We start from the raw sequence: 19,047 nt of genomic DNA on the forward strand, positions 1-19,047 counted from the left end.
GATTGAAGGGTTCATGGTATCTCCTAATCGAGCAGTCTCGACTGGAACCTTCTTACTTGTTTGCGTTAATATAGCTGTTTGCATCTATTGAAGTTGTCGATTGCTTCATTATTGCCGAACTAAGTGTATACGTAATCTCAAATGAAATTGTAAAAGCTTTAAAAAAAGTGCAACAATTTTTAATAAGCATGATATTTTTGAATCTCTTATTTAATAAGCTAGTAAAGGAATTCATGACTTCATTAAATGATACTTAAAAACAGATCTTAATTTATATATTTGACGATGAAGCTCATTCGAACAATTTATTGTAAAATTAGTACATATTATTCAAATGCATATCGATTAATATCATCCATATCAGCATCATCACAATCGTCATTACAACTGTAATCATCAGTTAAATGTTGAATATTTGAGAGGGTATCAAAATGGGGCGTATCTAAGAGCTCTATGACATTGTGTCGAGCATGCAATAGCCAGTCATGCTTGTAAAATTTTATTGGCTTCAGACACATTTTCCCCAAGACAGCCTACCGGCATCACTGATGAAGTTATTATTTGTGATCTATGATCTAAACTTTTAATTATACCCTGAACCCATTTTCAATGGGAAATCAGGGTATAATGGTTTTGTTAAATGTATGTAACAGGCAGAAGGAGGCGTAGCAGACGACGAGCTGAGTTGATTTAGCTCTGTCCGTCCGTCTGTCCGTGTGTTTGAACGCGTCGATCTCAGAAGATATAAGAGCTAGAGACTTTTTTTCTTAAGTCCGTGTAGAGCACGCGCATATCGAGTTTTTTTAAACATCGATAACTAGCTCCGTATTTTGTTATCGATTAAAAACATTATCGAAAACCAGTAATTTATATCTCCTACATCTTTAAAGCTATATCACTAACCAGAAAACACATAGACTAGACATGTAGAACAAACTTTTTCAACACCGAAAAAATGCGCTAAAGAGACCGGAATACTTCGTATTTGGTCGGCTCGGCCTTCTGAGGCTCAAGCAGTGACATTAAGGCACGACAAAATAAGTGTGCTGCGACTTCTGCCACGAAATGCACGCATTACCAAATGAAGCACGGCTATGCGCCCTTTTTCCCTTACTCACTCTCTCCCTCTCTTTATGGTCTCTCTGTATGGTCTCTCGAATAGCAGCAGCGCACAAAAATTGAAAATTGTTCGCGACGATCTCAGCTCGTTCCTTATGAGTGAAGGGTATACCGAAATTTGTAAAGCGTTCGCCACGTTCATACAAAATGTTAGCGTTTTCATGCATTTTATACAATAAGGTTTTTGTAAAAATTTACCCCCCACCCCTAATTCACCTCCTCACCCTCACATTTGTAAAAGGCGTATTTCAAATACAAGGGACTTGTGCTTTGGCAAATACATGCATATCCATGTTGTTATCATAATCTGAAAGTTTCATGAAGATGTATATGCATGTGCATGTATATGTGTGTGTGTATGCGTGTGTGTGTGTGTGCGTGTGTGTGTCTTGTGTAAGCAGAAAGACGCGAAAAATGATTGAAACAGCTATTGCTCGAAGGGTTCAGGGGATCTCGTTGTCGGGCAGTCTTGACTAGAGCTTTCTTACTTGTTTTTCTCTCGCTGTCAATCCATACGTCCAGTAGCGTTGCATGACAGAACCCAAGCTGATCTACAAATCTAAAGTAGCCCAAGAGGATTATTTGTAACTTTTAATACATACTTTTTACTTTATTTTGACCGACATTTCATATCGCAGAAACATCATATCATAGAGTATAAAATTCTACTCTACAGGAAGTTCTACTCTAACACATTGCACTGAATTTCTGTCTTTTTAGACTATACAAAACAATATAAATATATAACATGTCGATAATTTTAACACACATTTTTTCTTGGTTATTTATTCTACATACTCTGGCCTTTGAAGCTGAATCACAAAGACAGGGTTGCATTTTAAGCAAAACATTTATTGATCTTTCATATATATGGAATCTACTTTGAATATATTGGAATATAATTTTTAATTGGTAAATTTTTAATTGGAAATTTTCGACTTTATGCCAAATATTTGGCAATTCCGCTTGAGAAATGGCTTATGACTTTTGAGATACATTTTTAGGTATATTAGTTTCGTCTTGTCGCTGATACCCATTCTGTCGTGAATTATTCTGGTGAACTGCTCGAAGAACTTCTCCACTCCTTTGGACTTCCTTTAAAGTGAGGAAGTGTCAGATAGGCTTATCATATTTTACCTCCAAATCGTTGAGCGTTGACTGGACTTTGTTCCAGAGGAAATCTAGCATTTATTTATATCTAAAGATTTCCTCCTGGTTGCTGATCTCAATGTTGGCCTACAAGGTTTACTAATGTGGTCGAACCAGCAAATGAAGCCATTTCTTTCTTTGATGTCTCCGGTCTCGTTTCCCAGCTATAAAGTTGGTCTGTGTCTATGGCGTGGTAACTTCGACTTTCATTAATTCTTTATAGGTCATATTTATGCCATTATGCCATCATATATTTCTCTTTAAATATTGATGGTTGACGACACCCAGTTGATAACTCTTAATAATGGTTCTGTTCTGAGGCGTGGCATATTCGTATGTTCATGCCTGAACATTCTGCGGCGGGCCAAAGTGTATAGCATCCATTGACATTTCACTTTCAATTAATTAAATAATTTAAGTGAAACTAAAATCAGCCTTTATAATACTAGAATAAGAATAAGAATATTTTATATAATAATTTCAAAACTATATTTTGAATTCTGTATTGCCTGTTAATTATTAATTTTTTAACTATAATCTATTGTATTTAGGATGCCAGCGGAACCTTCGGATGAAATACCTGGTCCACAGGTCCCAAAAACTGAACTTGAAGAATTGCAGATTAAGTCGCAGAGTGTTGCTGATGAGGTAGCTAATATTTTTAAAAATTCCTAATTTATTATTTATGAAGGCCTGCAAAACAGAATGAATCGAGTTATTAGATTCTAGCATATTAGTAAGTACATCTGAACGCCTGTGTTCTCTTCTATCCTTATGAACGAAAGCTATTTAATAATTATTGAAGATTCTTTGATAAAATGTTAAAACTATTTCTCTCTAATAGTTACTTTCACGTGACTCTTAGACTTTTCGGTAGTTCAGCAACAAATTTATCTTGTAAAAATTTTAAAATTCTATAGAATTTAACCAAACTTTTTTGCATTTTAGAATGTACAAGTAAAGTTGAACAACACAAAAGACAGACCTCACAAAGTATATTTATATATTCTTGATCAGGGCGACGAGCTGAGTCGATTTGGCCCTGCCCGTCTGTCTGTCCGTCCCTATACTCACCCCCTCACCCTCATATTTGTAAAAGGCGTATTTCAAATACTAGAGACTTGTGCTTTGAGAAATGCATGCATGTCCATGTTATAATAATAATCTAAAAGTTTCATGAAGATCGTCCAGCGACAAAAAAAGTTATAAAATAATTACATTCCCGTATTAAGCCACACCTGCACTATAGGAAACAAGTAAGAACTTTGTAGTCGGGCGTTACCGACTGCGGAATACTCATTCACATCTCATCAACAATTTTGTAGTTAAGTTTCGCTCTAATACTGTAAAAAATACAGGTTTTTCCGATTTGCCACGCCCCTAGTGGCCGTAGAGTCCTAATTTTTGACCAGTTCTTAGAACGACCAACCGGTAACCTAACTACAAAGTTTGAATGCTTACCCTCAAACAATTTGAAAATTACAGGGTATTTTTGATATGCGTAAAAATGATTTTTGGGTCATCGATAGAAGAGGTAACTTAACTATCTAAATTTAAAGCTTTTAGGCACTATACTTTGAGAAATATAAACTTTTGCGGTTTGCCACGCCCCCGTTGGACATGTATCCGACAAAGCTTTTTGGAAAATTTTAACATTTTATAAGTCGGAAATATACATGAGTATGTGTTCCAAATTTCAAGCCTCTAGCTTCAATAGCGCCGAAATAGATTGCGCTCATACGGACAGACGGACGGACAGCAAGACGGACATTGCACAAAACCAATATACTGATTCACTTACGTAAATGAGTAAAATTTTCCCGATCCGCCCAAATCGTGGCAAATCGGAAAATGCATTTTCCGATATGCACGAAATCATTTTAGTTGAAGAGCTAGAAAGCTGTAATTTGGTATGTAGGTCCGCGTCGACCACCCTAGATCACGAGCTGTGGCGGATATATAGGGGTGTGGCAAATCGGACCTGAAGATATAGTGATGTTTTCAATTCTGCTATATTTTAGGCACTATTGATGCTAGAGATCTGAAATTTGAAAAATATACGCGGGTCGACCACCCAAGTCCAATGAGCTATGGTAGATATATGTCCGCCCATAGGGGGCGTGTCAAACCGCGAAAGTTTATATCTCCTAGAGTTTAAGAGCTAGAAGCTTCAAATTTGGATAGTTGAGTTACTAGTAGCCTCCTCTATCGATGCCCCAAAAATAATTTTTAAACCTCTTTAGGGGCGTGGCGTATCGAAAGATACCCTATAATTTTCATATTTTTTGAGCGTAAGAATTCAAATTGCATTTAGGTTACCGGTTGGTCGTTCTAAGAACTGGTCAAAAATTAGGACTCTACGGCCACTAGGGGCGTGGCAATCGGCAATTATAGTGCCCACATTGCGGAATTGATGTATATGCGTCAGCCATCTATTTATGTATTTGTATATATAAATATGCTTAATTAATTAATAAATTAATTAATTAATTAATTCATTCATTAATTCATTAACTCATTAGTTTACCGCGGGATTTGGACTCGCACTTAAGCCGAATAGCATGTTTATGTCAAAATAACTAAAATAAAGATCGCCGGCGCTTTTGCCTACATCACCACCACGTCGTTTCGAATAACAGTAGTTAAAACGAAATCAAATTATTGTTATGACGCCACATAGCAAAGAAAAGCCGTTCAGCAACTGGAAATTCAAAAACAATGCAAAGACAAATCGATCGAAACGAGATTCTTAAAATATGCTAGAGTACGCATTTATGTGTACATACACACATGAGCGCGTGTATAAGACTGGAATGCTTGATGCTATGCGTGCAGACTTACATACATATATAAACATATTTATGTATTTGCGTATATGTATTTGAAGACTATTTAGGAAGAAACAAATTTAAACTTATAAAATTATTCGACTATGAAAAAGAAGTATTTAGTGCCATTCATTCAAGCTCGCACCTTCCCGATAAAATATCTATTTTATAAAAAACGAAATAAGTATGAAAAAAAAAAAAAAAATAATAACATCGAAAAGGTTTCGAACCTCCCCCACTCTAACATAATTTGCGTCGCCCTTAGCACCTGCGCCACTGCTTTGCTTGATCAGCTAGTTGCTATATAATAGCAATAAGAGAGCGTCATCAGACAAAACTACAGTAAAGGCTAGAAAGTCCAGAAATCAATCGAAATTCTAAGAATGTGAGAAAAGGCGCGCTTCTGTCTGTACGCATAGAATAGACGATGAGTGTGTGCTCATGTATAGGAAAATCACGCTGATCTGCTGCTAGCTTGAAGCCGGTATCAAATATATGGATATAAATATTAGTAGAAATCCAAATTGTATAAATTATATATGTATGTAAGGCAATGATGCAATAATCATAATAGCTATCGATGATTTTCCAATTTTAATGGGATCATGCCCTGTTGTTGCGGGGATCATGTTGTTTTGTTGCGCACTAGACTGGCACTATATACTCTGGTTGAGAGCGTTTGGGCTGTGAATGAGTATTCTGCAATCGGTATCGCCCGACTGCAACGTTCTTACTTGTTTTTTTTTTTTTTTACATATATACATTTTTAAGGGGATCTTATTAGTTTTCGCAATTATAATGTAATATACAAAGTTTTTAAGTCGTTTTAAAATAATTTCTAATATAAAAATGTATTATATTTCAGTCTTTGGAAAGCACGCGGCGAATGCTTGCTCTCTGCGAAGAGGTAAGATATGTTTTATTTACAAACTCGCGTCTTTTAACACTTCATTTTCTGCATTTCTGTCTGCTTGAAATGGTTGAAATTATTGTGACCAGTGATAATGGTATTTATTTAATTACAACTCATTGATATAATTAGGTTTAATATTTACGTTCTATAATTGAACTGTACAAGACTTTTAGAGTTGGCTACATATAAAATAAATTAGCCTAAGGGTTTTGGATCTATATCTTTTTTAAATTTAACAGTTGATATAATTATACCCTGAACTTATTGAGAATGTGAACTCAGGGTATAATGGTTTTGTTAAAAGTATGTAACAGGCAGAAGGAATCATGGCAGACCCCCCAAAGTATATATAAAGCTGAGTCGATTTAGCCCTGTCTGTCTGTCTGTCCGTCCGTCCGTCCGTCCGTATGAATGAACGCATCGATCTCAGAAGATATAAAAGCTAGGTAGGTGAAATTTTGCATGCTGCGATACGCAGTACAAGTTTATCGTATTTTTCGATAACTTATTCGATATCTTTTGTATCGAGAATTATCGATAAATTGATTTTGTTCAGCCTAATTAAAAAAACTTTAGACCTAGAGACTTCGGATTTACTGTGTACATACATACATTTGATGAATACGAATATTTTGTAATTTACAGATTTTGGATACGTCGCCCCCTTCGCCAACAATTTGTAATTCAATTACTAGAGACTTGTGCTTTGGAATGTACGCCTATTTTAACCATATGATCATGTTCTCAAAGTTTCATGCCGATAGTTCTACTGTAATAGAAATTATTCAACAAGTAAATTCTCATGATAGTGCCCACACTGCAGCGCAGCCCAAGCGCAGTCACTGCTTACTGCGCAGTTAGCAGAGCGCGTGCTTACATGCACGTGTGGATGCATTTGTGTGTATGTGTGCATAAAAGAAATGCCGAATGATTAGAATAACGGCTTAGAGGGTTCTTCTAGTGGAGCAGTCTCAACTAGAGCCTTGTTACTAGTTCTGTTTTCCAATGTAATTAATGGCTTGCGTCATACTTTTAATTAATAATTTTTCAATATAGCATTATATTTTCTTTATAGTAAAATCGAAGTTCACAACTTAGCCAATTTCCTTAAGGACTCTGGCATTTGCGTATTTGTTTATTGGTTTTTGCGCATGTCCGTCCGTTTGTTCGCATGAGCGCAATTTTGATTGGCGCTTTTGAAGCTAGAGACTTGACATTTGGAACACATATTCTCGTATAGCCTCAATTTGTAACGTGTGAAAATATTCCCAATCCGCCTATTAGAGGCATGGAAAATCGGAAAAAAATGAATGCTAGAAAGCTAAATTTCGGAATGTAGGTTTGCGCCCCTACATGGTCATGGTCAGAACTTTCTCTAAAAATATATATATAAGAGGCGTAACAATTATTTTCAGGTCATCATCTTTATTTTGTTATCGATTAAAAACCTTATCGCAAATGATTAATTTAATTATATCTCCTACACCTTTAGAGCTAGTGTTCATGCACATGCATGAACATAGAAATATGATAAGTATGGGAACATATGAATATACGAAGATCGTATACATGCATCATGCTTACCAATCCACGCTGTGAGTAGAGGCACAGCAAGATCAACAAGGCGATCAAAACAAAAACACCTCCAACGGGTCAAGCCAAAGAATAAATTAACAACCAATAAACAAAAACTACAGCAACCGCAACAAAATGCTGTCAGGAAAGGGTATTGATATGCTAAAAAAGCAATCAGACCTGTATGACACAATTATAAAAGCCATAGCTGATAAGGATGCGTTAGAAGTCGTGGATAAGTTGGCAGAAGAATTCAACCACTCTACACTGACTAAAATCTGTACCCCAAACCATATATATTTTACTGAGAAAATATATGATGGATTACTGGGAAAAGTAAGGATCTACAAGGAGGCCCTGATGAAGGTCGAAGCTACCGACCTCAATATAGATACCGACAAACCATCCACTAGCAAGAATTGGCATATGCAAACTGAGGTATCCAGGGAACTTACGTAAATGAGTAAAATTTTCCCGATCCGCCCAAATCGTGGCAAATCGGAAAATGCATTTTCCGATATGCACGAAATCATTTTAGTTGAAGAGCTAGAAAGCTGTAATTTGGTATGTAGGTCCGCGTCGACCGCTATATTTTAGGCACTATTGATGCTAGAGATCTGAAATTTGAAAAATATACGCGGGTCGACCGCCCAAGTCCAATGAGCTATGGTAGATATATGTCCGCCCATAGGGGGCGTGTCAAACCGCAAAAGTTTATATCTCCTAGAGTTTAAGAGCTAGAAGCTTCAAATTTGGATAGTTGAGTTACTAGTAGCCTCCTCTATCGATGCCCCAAAAATAATTTTTAAACCTCTTTAGGGGCGTGGCGTATCGAAAGATACCCTATAATTTTCACATTTTTTGAGCGTAAGAATTCAAATTGCATTTAGGTTACCGGTTGGTCGTTCTAAGAACTGGTAAAAAATTAGGACTCTACGGCCACTAGGGGCGTGGCAATCGGCAATTATAGTGCCCACATTGCGGAATTGATGTATATGCGTCAGCCATCTATTTATGTATTTGTATATATAATTATGCTTAATTAATTAATAAATTAATTAATTAATTAATTCATTCATTAATTCATTAACTCATTAGTTTACCGCGAGATTTGGACTCGCACTTAAGCCGAATAGCATGTTCATGTCAAAATAACTAAAATAAAGATCGCCGGCGCTTTTGCCTACATCACCACCACGTCGTTTCGAATAACAGTAGTTAAAACGAAATCAAATTATTGTTATGACGCCACATAGCAAAGAAAAGCCGTTCAGCAACTGGAAATTCAAAAACATGTAAGAAAGCTCTAGTCGAGACTACTCGACTACGAGATCCCCTGAACCCTTGGAGTAATAGCTATTTCAATAATTTTTCGCGACTTTCAGCTTACACAGGAAACACGCACACACACACACACACACACACACACACGCGCGCACGCACGCACACACGGGCATACATACACACACATACATACACACACATACACACACACACACATACACAAACAATTACATACATATACACATACAAGCATATACACGCATGGGCGGCAGTGAGCGCTTACTATGAGAACTTAATTGCTTAATAACTTTTTTTGTGGACGTACGATCTTCATGACACTTTTAGATTATGATTATAACATGAATATGCATGTAATTGCTAAAGCACAAGTCTCTAGTATTTGAAATACGCTTTTTACAAAAGTGAGGGTGAGGGGGTGAATTTAAGGGTGGAGGGTTAATTTTAACAAAAACCGAAATTGTATAAATTGCATATAAGCATACATTAAAAATGGAGACTCTAGCAATAAATGTGTAGAAGATATAATTTTATAACTGGGTTTCGATAAGGTTTTTATCGATAAAAAAGATCGGGATGAGTTATCGATTTTTAATGATAAACTTGATATGCGCGCTGTAATTACGGACATTTTAAAAAAAATTTGAAGTCTCTAGCTCTTATATCTTCTGAAATCGACGCGTTCATACATACGGACAGACGGACGGACGGACAGACGGACAGACAGACGGACAGGGCCAAATCAACTCAGCTCGTCGCCCTGATCAAGAATATATATACTTTGTGGGGTCTGCCACGCCTCCTTCTGCCTGTTACATACATTTCAACAAAACCATTATACCCTGATTTCCCATTGAAAATGGGTTCAGGGTATAACAATGCAAAGACAAATCGATCGAAACGAGATTCTTAAAATATGCTAGAGTACGCATTTATGTGTACATACACACATGAGCGCGTGTATAAGACTGGAATGCTTGATGCTATGCGTGCAGACTTACATACATATATAAACATATTTATGTATTTGCGTATATGTATTTGAAGACTATTTAGGAAGAAACAAATTTAAACTTATAAAATTATTCGACTATGAAAAAGAAGTATTTAGTGCCATTCATTCAAGCTCGCACCTTCCCGATAAAATATCTATTTTATAAAAAACGAAATAGGTATGAAAAAAAAAAAAAAAAAAACATCGAAAAGGTTTCGAACCTCCCCCACTCTAACATAATTTGCGTCGCCCTTAGCACCTGCGCCACTGCTTTGCTTGATCAGCTAGTTGCTATATAATAGCAATAAGAGAGCATCATCAGACAAAACTACAGTAAAGGCTAGAAGGTCCAGAAATCAATCGAAATTCTAAGAATGTGAGAAAAGGCGCGCTTCTGTCTGTACGCATAGAATAGACGATGAGTGTGTGCTCATGTATAGGAAAATCACGCTGATCTGCTGCTAGCTTGAAGCCGGTATCAAATATATGGATATAAATATTAGTAGAAATCCAAATTGTATAAATTATATATGTATGTAAGGCAATGATGCAATAATCATAATAGCTATCGATGATTTTCCAATTTTAATGGGATCATGCCCTGTTGTTGCGGGGATCATGTTATGTATAATATACGAAGATCGTATACATGCATCATGCTTACCAATCCACGCTGTGAGTAGAGGCACAGCAAGATCAACAAGGCGATCAAAACAAAAACACCTCCAACGGGTCAAGCCAAAGAATAAATTAACAACCAATAAACAAAAACTACAGCAACCGCAACAAAATGCTGTCAGGAAAGGGTATTGATATGCTAAAAAAGCAATCAGACCTGTATGACACAATTATAAAAGCCATAGCTGATAAGGATGCGTTAGAAGTCGTGGATAAGTTGGCAGAAGAATTCAACCACTCTACACTGACTAAAATCTGTACCCCAAACCATATATATTTTACTGAGAAAATATATGATGGATTACTGGGAAAAGTAAGGATCTACAAGGAGGCCCTGATGAAGGTCGAAGCTACCGACCTCAATATAGATACCGACAAACCATCCACTAGCATGAATTGGCATATGCAAACTGAGGTATCCAGCAAACTCAAAGGAAGTACTGTTTTCACGAAGTGGCTCAGCCTCAATGGGCTATCTGGTAGAGCTTGTGGAAATAAGAGCTCAAAGAGTAAGGCTGCACATTGAAAAGGTGCTAGCCAACATTGAGCTCAGCAACCGGGAGGAAACTCTAGACAGCAAAGAAACGCTAGAGTTCCTATGGAATAAAGTCCAGTCTACGCTTACAGATTTAGAGGTGAAATATGATAAGCTCACCCATTTAATCGACGACATGTGGAAGTTAAAGTCCACACTTTGTCAAAGAAACTTAAAAGAAAGTTAGGTGTCTTCCACAGTATGAAAGGAGACGTTCCAGAGCTACCAAAATCGGATCTTTCTCAATTTAATGGAAGTCCCAAAGAGTGGCCAACGTTCTTCAACTTGTTCTCCGACATGATCCACAAAAGGAAGGATATCAGCGACACAAGGAAGCTGAACTACCTGAAATCATGCCTCAAAGGAGATGCCTAAATGGTAGTAAGCCATTTGTTAAGTGGATCATCTTCTAGCTACGATTCGGCGTGGGAACTTATATGCAAGCGCTATGAAAATAAGCGCAAGATATTCGCAAGCGCCGTTAACCAGCTAGTGGATATGGAACTGCTGGAAAATGATGATGAAGGCAGGATCCGCCAATTCTTGGACACAGCAAATGGGAGTATTCACATCATTAAAGAAGTAGGCTAAATTGGTAACGATGCTGATGTACTAATCGCTCAGATTTTGCTACAAAGATTCTCGAAGGAAGCAACATGTAACGAGGGCCAGAGAAAATCAGTCCTTGAAAAATGTACTCGGGTTTATTGATCAACTATACAATTCAATAGACGCAGTACAGATAAGGGCCGTCCAGACGCTCATTGAAGCAAAGAGAACGAACTACAAAAGATGCCGTTTTTGCAACCTGGACAACCACGAAATTACCAGGTGTTCAAAATTTAAAGCAGAGCCAGTTAAAAAACGCAAGGAGTTTGTTTAAATGCCTAGGTACCCATAGCATGAAAGAGTGCCAAAAGGATTGGTCATGCAAGTATTGTACCAAATCACAGAACAATCTGCTTCACGAGGATGCGAACGAAAACGAGACCTTCAGCATCAATTGTCTCAAAGAAAGCAACGGACAAGATACGTTGTTAGCAACTGCGCTTATTCGGATTAAAAACAAGTCCGGAAAATATGAGCAGCTAAGGGCCCTCATCGATGGAGGCTCGCAAAAGACATTGATATGTCAACGACTACAACTGCGCCGAATCAAGCGGAAAGTGGGAGTACAAGGAATTTCACAAAACGTTGAAGTTCTAAAAAAAACAGCGTTTGCTTGACAATCAAATCAAGGATGACAAGCAAATTCGTCACCAGAACGGAGGCACTTATTATGCCAAAACTGCAAAGAGCTCTACCGAGCAAGAAAATTGAAATGGACATCAATAAAGACTGGATGGGCTGCAAGCTGGCAGACCCACATTTCAACCGTCAGGAAAATCGCGCAAGCACGCTATGACACGATTACTGCATATGGAGAACAAATTCAGAAAGCATCTACAAATAAAATAACAAGTAAGACAGCTCTAGTCGAGACTGCTCGACTACGAGATCCCCTGAACCCTTGGAGTGTTAGCTATTTCAATAATTTTCCGCGTCTTTCACACGCACGTACGCACACACAGGCATACATACACACACACGCATACAGACACAAACGCATACACACACTTACATACACACACACATACACAAACACATACACACATACACAAACACATACACACACAAGCACCCACGCATAAACACGCATGGGCTGCAGTGTGCGCTTACTATGAGAACTTAATTGTTTAATGACTTTTTTATAGACGTACGATCTTCATGAAACTTTCAGATTATGATTATAACATGGATATGCATGTAATTGCCAAAGCACAAGTCTCTAGTATTTGAAATACGCTTTTTACAAAAGTGAGGGTGAGGGGGTGAATCTAGAGGTGGGGGGTAAATTTTAACAAAAACCGAAATTGTATAAATTGCATGTAAGCATACATTAAAAATTTGGAGACTAGCAATAAAGGTGTAGAAGATATAATTTTATAACTGGTTTTCGATAAGGTTTTTTATCGGTAAAAAAAGATCGGGATGAGTTATCGATTTTTAATGATAAACTTGATATGCGCGCTGTAATTACGGACATTCTAAAAAAAATTTGAAGTCTCTAGCTCTTATATCTTCTGAAATCGACGCGTTCATACATACGGACAGACGGACAGACGGACGGACAGACGGACAGACGGACAGACAGACGGACAGGGCCAAATCAACTCAGCTCGTCGCCCTGATCAAGAATATATATACTTTGTGCGGTCTGCCACGCCTCCTTCTGCCTGTTACATACATTTCAACAAAACCATTATACCCTGATTTCCCATTGAAAATGGGTTCAGGGTATAAAAATTTCGTCAAGATTATCAATAATTATCATATATCTATTTCTCGTGTACACAAGTAAGAGGAGAAACTAGGGACAGGAATTGTCAGCTATTACCTTCTCTGGCCCCCCGCAGAATGTTCATGCACATGCATGAACATAGAAATATGATAAGTATGGGAACATATGAATATACGAAGATCGTATACATGCCTCCGACGCACTCAACGACTAGCAGGTAGTGCGCTGGGAAAAGATAAGGGTCATATATACGGACTATAAATAGACAAATGGACACCAACCCTTGCAACCCCAGAGTCAGATTATGTAAGAGACGAACGCTGAGCCTTACAACCTCAGCGATAGGATAAGAATAGCTAATTGACCCACGCGGAGCCTTACAAACTCTGCGATAATATAAGAATATGTAATAGACCAATGCTGAGTCTTACACACTCAGCAATAGACGCACTCGATTTAAGGGTTGAAATTAGGCATATGTAGTATTTAGTATTTATAGTAGTGCTATTTAAGCGTCGTTCCAAGAACTGGCAAAAAATTATTTGTCTACAGGAAAAAAAATTTTTAATCGATAAAATACACGGACACGGATATACACGGACCTAGAAAACAAATTTCAAGTCTCTAGCTCGTATATCTTCTGAGATAGACGCGTTCATACATACGGACGAACGGACGGACGGACGGACAGACAGACGGACAGGGCCAAATCGACTCAGCTCGTCGCCCTGATCAAGAATATATATACTGTGTGGGGTCTGCCACGCCTCCTTCTGCCTGTTACATGCTTTTAACAAAACCACTATACACCCTGATTTCCCATTTTCAATATGTGTGTGTGTGTGTGTGTGTGTGTATGTGTGTGTGTGTGTGTGTGTGTGTATGTGTGTGTATGTGTGTTTTTTTTTTTTTTTTTTTTTTTTTTATTCATTTATTAACAAAATTATATAGCAAATTACAAGTTGCGTGGTGGCTAGGATAGCGCGCGGTGCTTGCGGGACGGCCGTAAAGCATTGCTTCGCAAGCACTATGCGCTACCTTAGCCTGGGACAGCTCGTCTTCTCGATCGCTCGACTCTGCGGAGCTCCATCATCACCGTGGCCGCGAAGGTGCTTGTTAGTTCCCAAGCTTCCTCCGATTCCAGCATGGCGTTGACTAAGTTGTCCGCTCTGATGGAGCGGCCCACTGCCTCTTCCAGACGACGCCTCTCCTCCAGGAACCGTCCACATTCGAAAAGAATGTGGTTGGCGTCTTCCACATGCCCTCGCTCGCACCAGGGGCACTCGTCAGATTCCTCGTGGCCAAAGCGCTTCAAATAGCTCCGAAAGCATCCATGACCCGAGAGGATCTGCGTAAGGTAGAAGTTAACCTCGCCATGTTTGCGGTTAACCCATGGTTCAAGCTCCGGGATGAGCTTGTGCGTCCACCGCCCTTTAGCAGAGCTATCTTATCTATGCACATATTTTAAGTGCTCGCGGAAAGTTAATCTTGTGTCTATCATGACACCAAGATATCTTATCGCCCTCTTGGACGCAATGGTGACGCTGCCGATCTTTATATTGGCAGTTTCCACTCTTTTGCGACTGCTGACTAGTACAACTTCGGTCTTGTGTGCCGCAAGCTCGAGCCCAGCTCCTGTCAACCAGCTTCGTATGCGATTGATACTTTCGCTGCACTGTAATAAAATGAACCTCTATTATCTTTGAGTTGTGGACAGCGAATGCTCTCCGTATTTTATTCAAATAAAGTCTTAGCCTAAAGTACATAAAGTTTACATAAAGAATTCTGTCGCTTATAGCAGCGGCAGAATGGGAGTATATAACATGCTGTATGTGTGTGTATATATGTTTGTATGCATATGCAGAAGGCATATACATTTAGCGTATAAGCTGCGGCGTGGACAAGAGCGTAACAATGCTTACGTTGCAGATCCCACGCTGCAGGCCAGTCTATACATAAGTGACCGATCATATTACGGCGCTTATGTATAGCTGTTATAATATAAGTAAAGCAACAAAGTGTTGCTATGTTGTGAGCATGATACTCTTACTTATATTTTAGGCATATGTCAACTTCATATATTGTATACACTACAATACTGTGAGCATATGCTTATATGACATACAACATACTACACCTCCCCTTTTTAAAAAAAATAACGTAATATAATGTAGTTATTTAAAATAAAAATTATTATTAGTTTTTTTTTTTTTGTTATGATGTATTCTTATGACAAAATATTTTAGGTGTTTACAAAAAAATTTTTTTTTTTTTTAATTAATTAATTTTTGTTTCATAAATGTTTTTATTTTTTTTTTTTTTTTGTGTATTATATGATATTTAGGGGGAAGAAAAAAAAAAATTTTCTCTTTTTTTTTTTTTTTTGTAATTTTTGTATTTTATACGTTAGTATTTCTATATATATATATATTGTGTTTAATTTGATCAATTGATTATTTTCGGATTTTGTTTTTTTGTTTTTAGTATATCAATATATAGGTTTGAAATAATCAAACAACCACTAATTTGGTTGGATTTTTTTTTGAAAAATGAAAGAAAAACACTGCTTTTTATACCCTGAACCCATTTTCAATGGGAAATCAGGGTATAATGGTTTTGTTGAAATGTATGTAACAGGCAGAAGGAGGCGTGGCAGACCCCACAAAATATATATATTCTTGATCAGGGCGACGAGCTGAGTCGATTTGGCCCTGTCCGTCTGTCTGTCTGTCCGTCTGTCCGTCTGTCCGTCCGTCCGTCTGTCCGTCTGTCCGTCTGTCCGTATGTTTGAACGCGTCGATTTCCGAAGATATAAGAGCTAGAGACTTCAAATTTTTTGTAAAATGTTCGTAATTACAGCGCGGATATCGAGTTTATCATTAAAATTCGATAACTCATCCCGATCTTTTTTTATCGATGAAAAACCTTATCGAAAACCAGTTATAAAATTATATCTTCTACACCTTTATTGCTAGAGTCTCCAAATTTTGAATGTATGCTTACATGCAATTTATACAATTTCGGTTTTTGTTAAAATTTACCCCCCACCTCTAGATTCACCCCCTCACCCTCACTTTTGTAAAACGCGTATTTCAAATACTAGAGGCTTGTGCTTTGGCAATTACATGCATATTAATGTTATAATCATAATCTGAAAGTTTCATGAAGATCGTACGTCCATAAAAAAAGTTATTAAACAATTAAGTTCTCATAGTAAGCGCACACTGCAGCCCATGCGTGTTTATGCGTGGGTGCTTGTGTGTGTATGTGTTTGTGTATGTGTGTGTGTTTCTTGTGTAAGCTGAAAGACGCGAAAAATTATTGAAATAGCTAGCACTCCAAGGGTTCAGGGGATCTCGTAGTCGAGCAGTCTCGACTAGAGCTTTCTTACTTGTTTAAATCTTTTTTAGTCTATCCCTATGAACTTTCTGTGTTTTATTCTTACTATTTGTGTTTTTTATAACTATATTATTATTATTTTCTATACTAGTGACCTCAAATGGTCCTATATAAGCAGGCTCTAGCTTATGACCTGTTTCGTTTTTTAAATAGACCTTGTCTCCTATTTCTATTTTAAAATCTAATACTTTCTTATCATTTTCTTCTTTTTGTTTAATTTTATTGTTTTCTAAAAGTATTCGCGCTCTCTTATACGCGTGTTCTAGCCTAAACTTAACTTCTTTAGAATAATCTTCTATATTATATATAGGTTCTATGCTATTTACGCTATTAAATTGAATTGGTAGATTGTTCTGTCTACCAAATACTAATTCATATGGACAATAATTGTGAGTTACTGATGGTGTTGTGTTAAAACAATACACGAAATACTGTAACCATATGTCCCAATCAGTTTTATCTACTGATATATATGAACGAATGTACTCATTGAATGTCCTATGACTTCTTTCAACGGTACCTAATGTCTGATGATGGTGTGCTGTAGACGTTATGTTGTCTATTTTTAAATATTTGCACAGATCAGTTATAATAGAATTTTTGTATTCTGTTCCCATGTCCGTAATGAACGTCTTCATTGGACCGTACTTCAGAATAAAATCTTCAAATATAGCTTTGGCAACAGTTTTTGCGCTTTTGTTCGGAATTGGAATGGCTACTAAATATTTTGTTAAATCGCATATTAGCGTAACTGCGTATTCATTGCCATTTTCCGATCGTGGTAGTGGACCAATTGTGTCTACTATCACTCTGTCGAAAGCATATTGTGGTGTTTCAGTTATGATCATTGGTGATCTTGTATGTATTGTCGTTTTTGACATCAGGCATTTTGGACATTTCTTAATGTACTCTTTGATATGACGTGTCATATTTTTCCAATAATAATGTCTCTTTACTTTGGCCAAAGTTTTTGTAATGCCTGTATGACCTCCTTGTATTGGATCATCATGTAATGTAGACAAAATTGCTTCTTTTTCTTTTTCATTATTTATTATGGTCACCGGCTGGAGTAGCGCTACTCTTAAATTCTTTAATATATTATTGCCCATATTTTTAAAAGACTCTATTGAAATTGATTCAAAGATCTTTTCGCTCGGTGCCATTTTTAGTTTGCTGATTTTATATACCCCGGCTTGTCGTTCAAGCCTTTGGAAAAACTGACCTAAGTCGAGGATTCCATTGGAGTATAAATCGCTAACTGTAATTCTTGCTATAACTTTTTTTCCATGTTTCAATAAACATGTAGAATCTGTTAGTCGCAAGGTCACTACTTTTCGTACCTCGTCATTTGTGATGACTTCGTATACGTTGGGCTTAGAAGCTTGTTTTAGACTTTGCCTTGGCAATAGTCTCTCTTTATTATCTGCGCGGATATTGTTTTGTCTACTTTGTTGCCTGGTAGTGACTTTCAGGACTTTTTTGTTCATATCAATTAAATCGGATATTTTTATCCTAGATAAAGCGTCTGCTACAAAATTGTCTTTTCCTCTCAGATACTCTACCGTGAAATCGTATTCTTCTAACTCGAGTCGCATGCGTGTTAATTTTGAGCTTGGGTTTACCATAGAAAATAGGTATGTTAAAGGCCTGTGATCCGTTCTAACTGTGAAGTGTTTGCCATAAATATATGGTCGGAAATGTGTTATTGCCCAATGTATTGCTGCTAGTTCTTGTTCTGTAGTACTCTTATTGCTTTCACCTTTAGTGAATGTTCTTGATGCATATGCAACTGGGAGCTGGTGTCCATTATAGTTTTGAGTTAAAACTGCACCACATGCTTGTTTGCTTGCATCTGTGATTATGCAAAATTCTTTGCTAAAATCAGGGTACTGTAGTAGATTTGGTTGAACAAGTTTATTTTTTAGATATTGGAATGCTTTTTCACACTCTGTTGTCCATTCAAATGGGATATTCTTTTTACATAATCTTGTTATGTGCCGTGAATGTTCGGCGAAGTTTTGTATAAAACGTCTATAGTAATTGCAAAATGCAATGAATCTTCTAGCGCTGTCTGCGTCCGTAGGGACAGGATAATTATTAATGACATCAAATTTGCTGTCATCTGGTAAGATTCCTCTATCTGTGCATCTATGACCTAAGAATGTCACCTCGTGCATGAAAAATGAGCATTTTTCTGGATGTAGTTTCAGATTA

General features: G+C 37.3%; 1 protein-coding gene across 6 annotated transcripts in view; it reads left to right on the forward strand.

Moving 5' to 3' along the window:
• Nucleotides 1-19,047, forward strand: part of Snap25 (Synaptosomal-associated protein 25kDa) — a 207,751-nt gene that overhangs the window by 24,565 nt on the left and 164,139 nt on the right. For 3 of the 6 annotated variants that reach the window (XM_089461738.1, XM_089461737.1, XM_089461742.1), the window contains 2 exons: nucleotides 2,820-2,916; nucleotides 5,962-6,003. In XM_089461738.1, the coding sequence (XP_089317864.1) occupies nucleotides 2,821-2,916; nucleotides 5,962-6,003 (138 nt within the window). In that variant the 5' untranslated portion in view covers nucleotide 2,820. Of the gene's footprint in view, nucleotides 1-2,819; nucleotides 2,917-5,961; nucleotides 6,004-19,047 lie in introns of those variants that run through there. The other 3 variants (XM_089461743.1, XM_089461741.1, XM_089461740.1) reach the window with 1 other exon arrangement.

Source organism: Drosophila arizonae, chromosome 2 (assembly GCF_054131065.1).
Source record: "Drosophila arizonae isolate 15081-1271.41 chromosome 2, UAZ_ARI_1.0, whole genome shotgun sequence".
Lineage (NCBI taxonomy): Eukaryota > Metazoa > Arthropoda > Insecta > Diptera > Drosophilidae > Drosophila > Drosophila arizonae.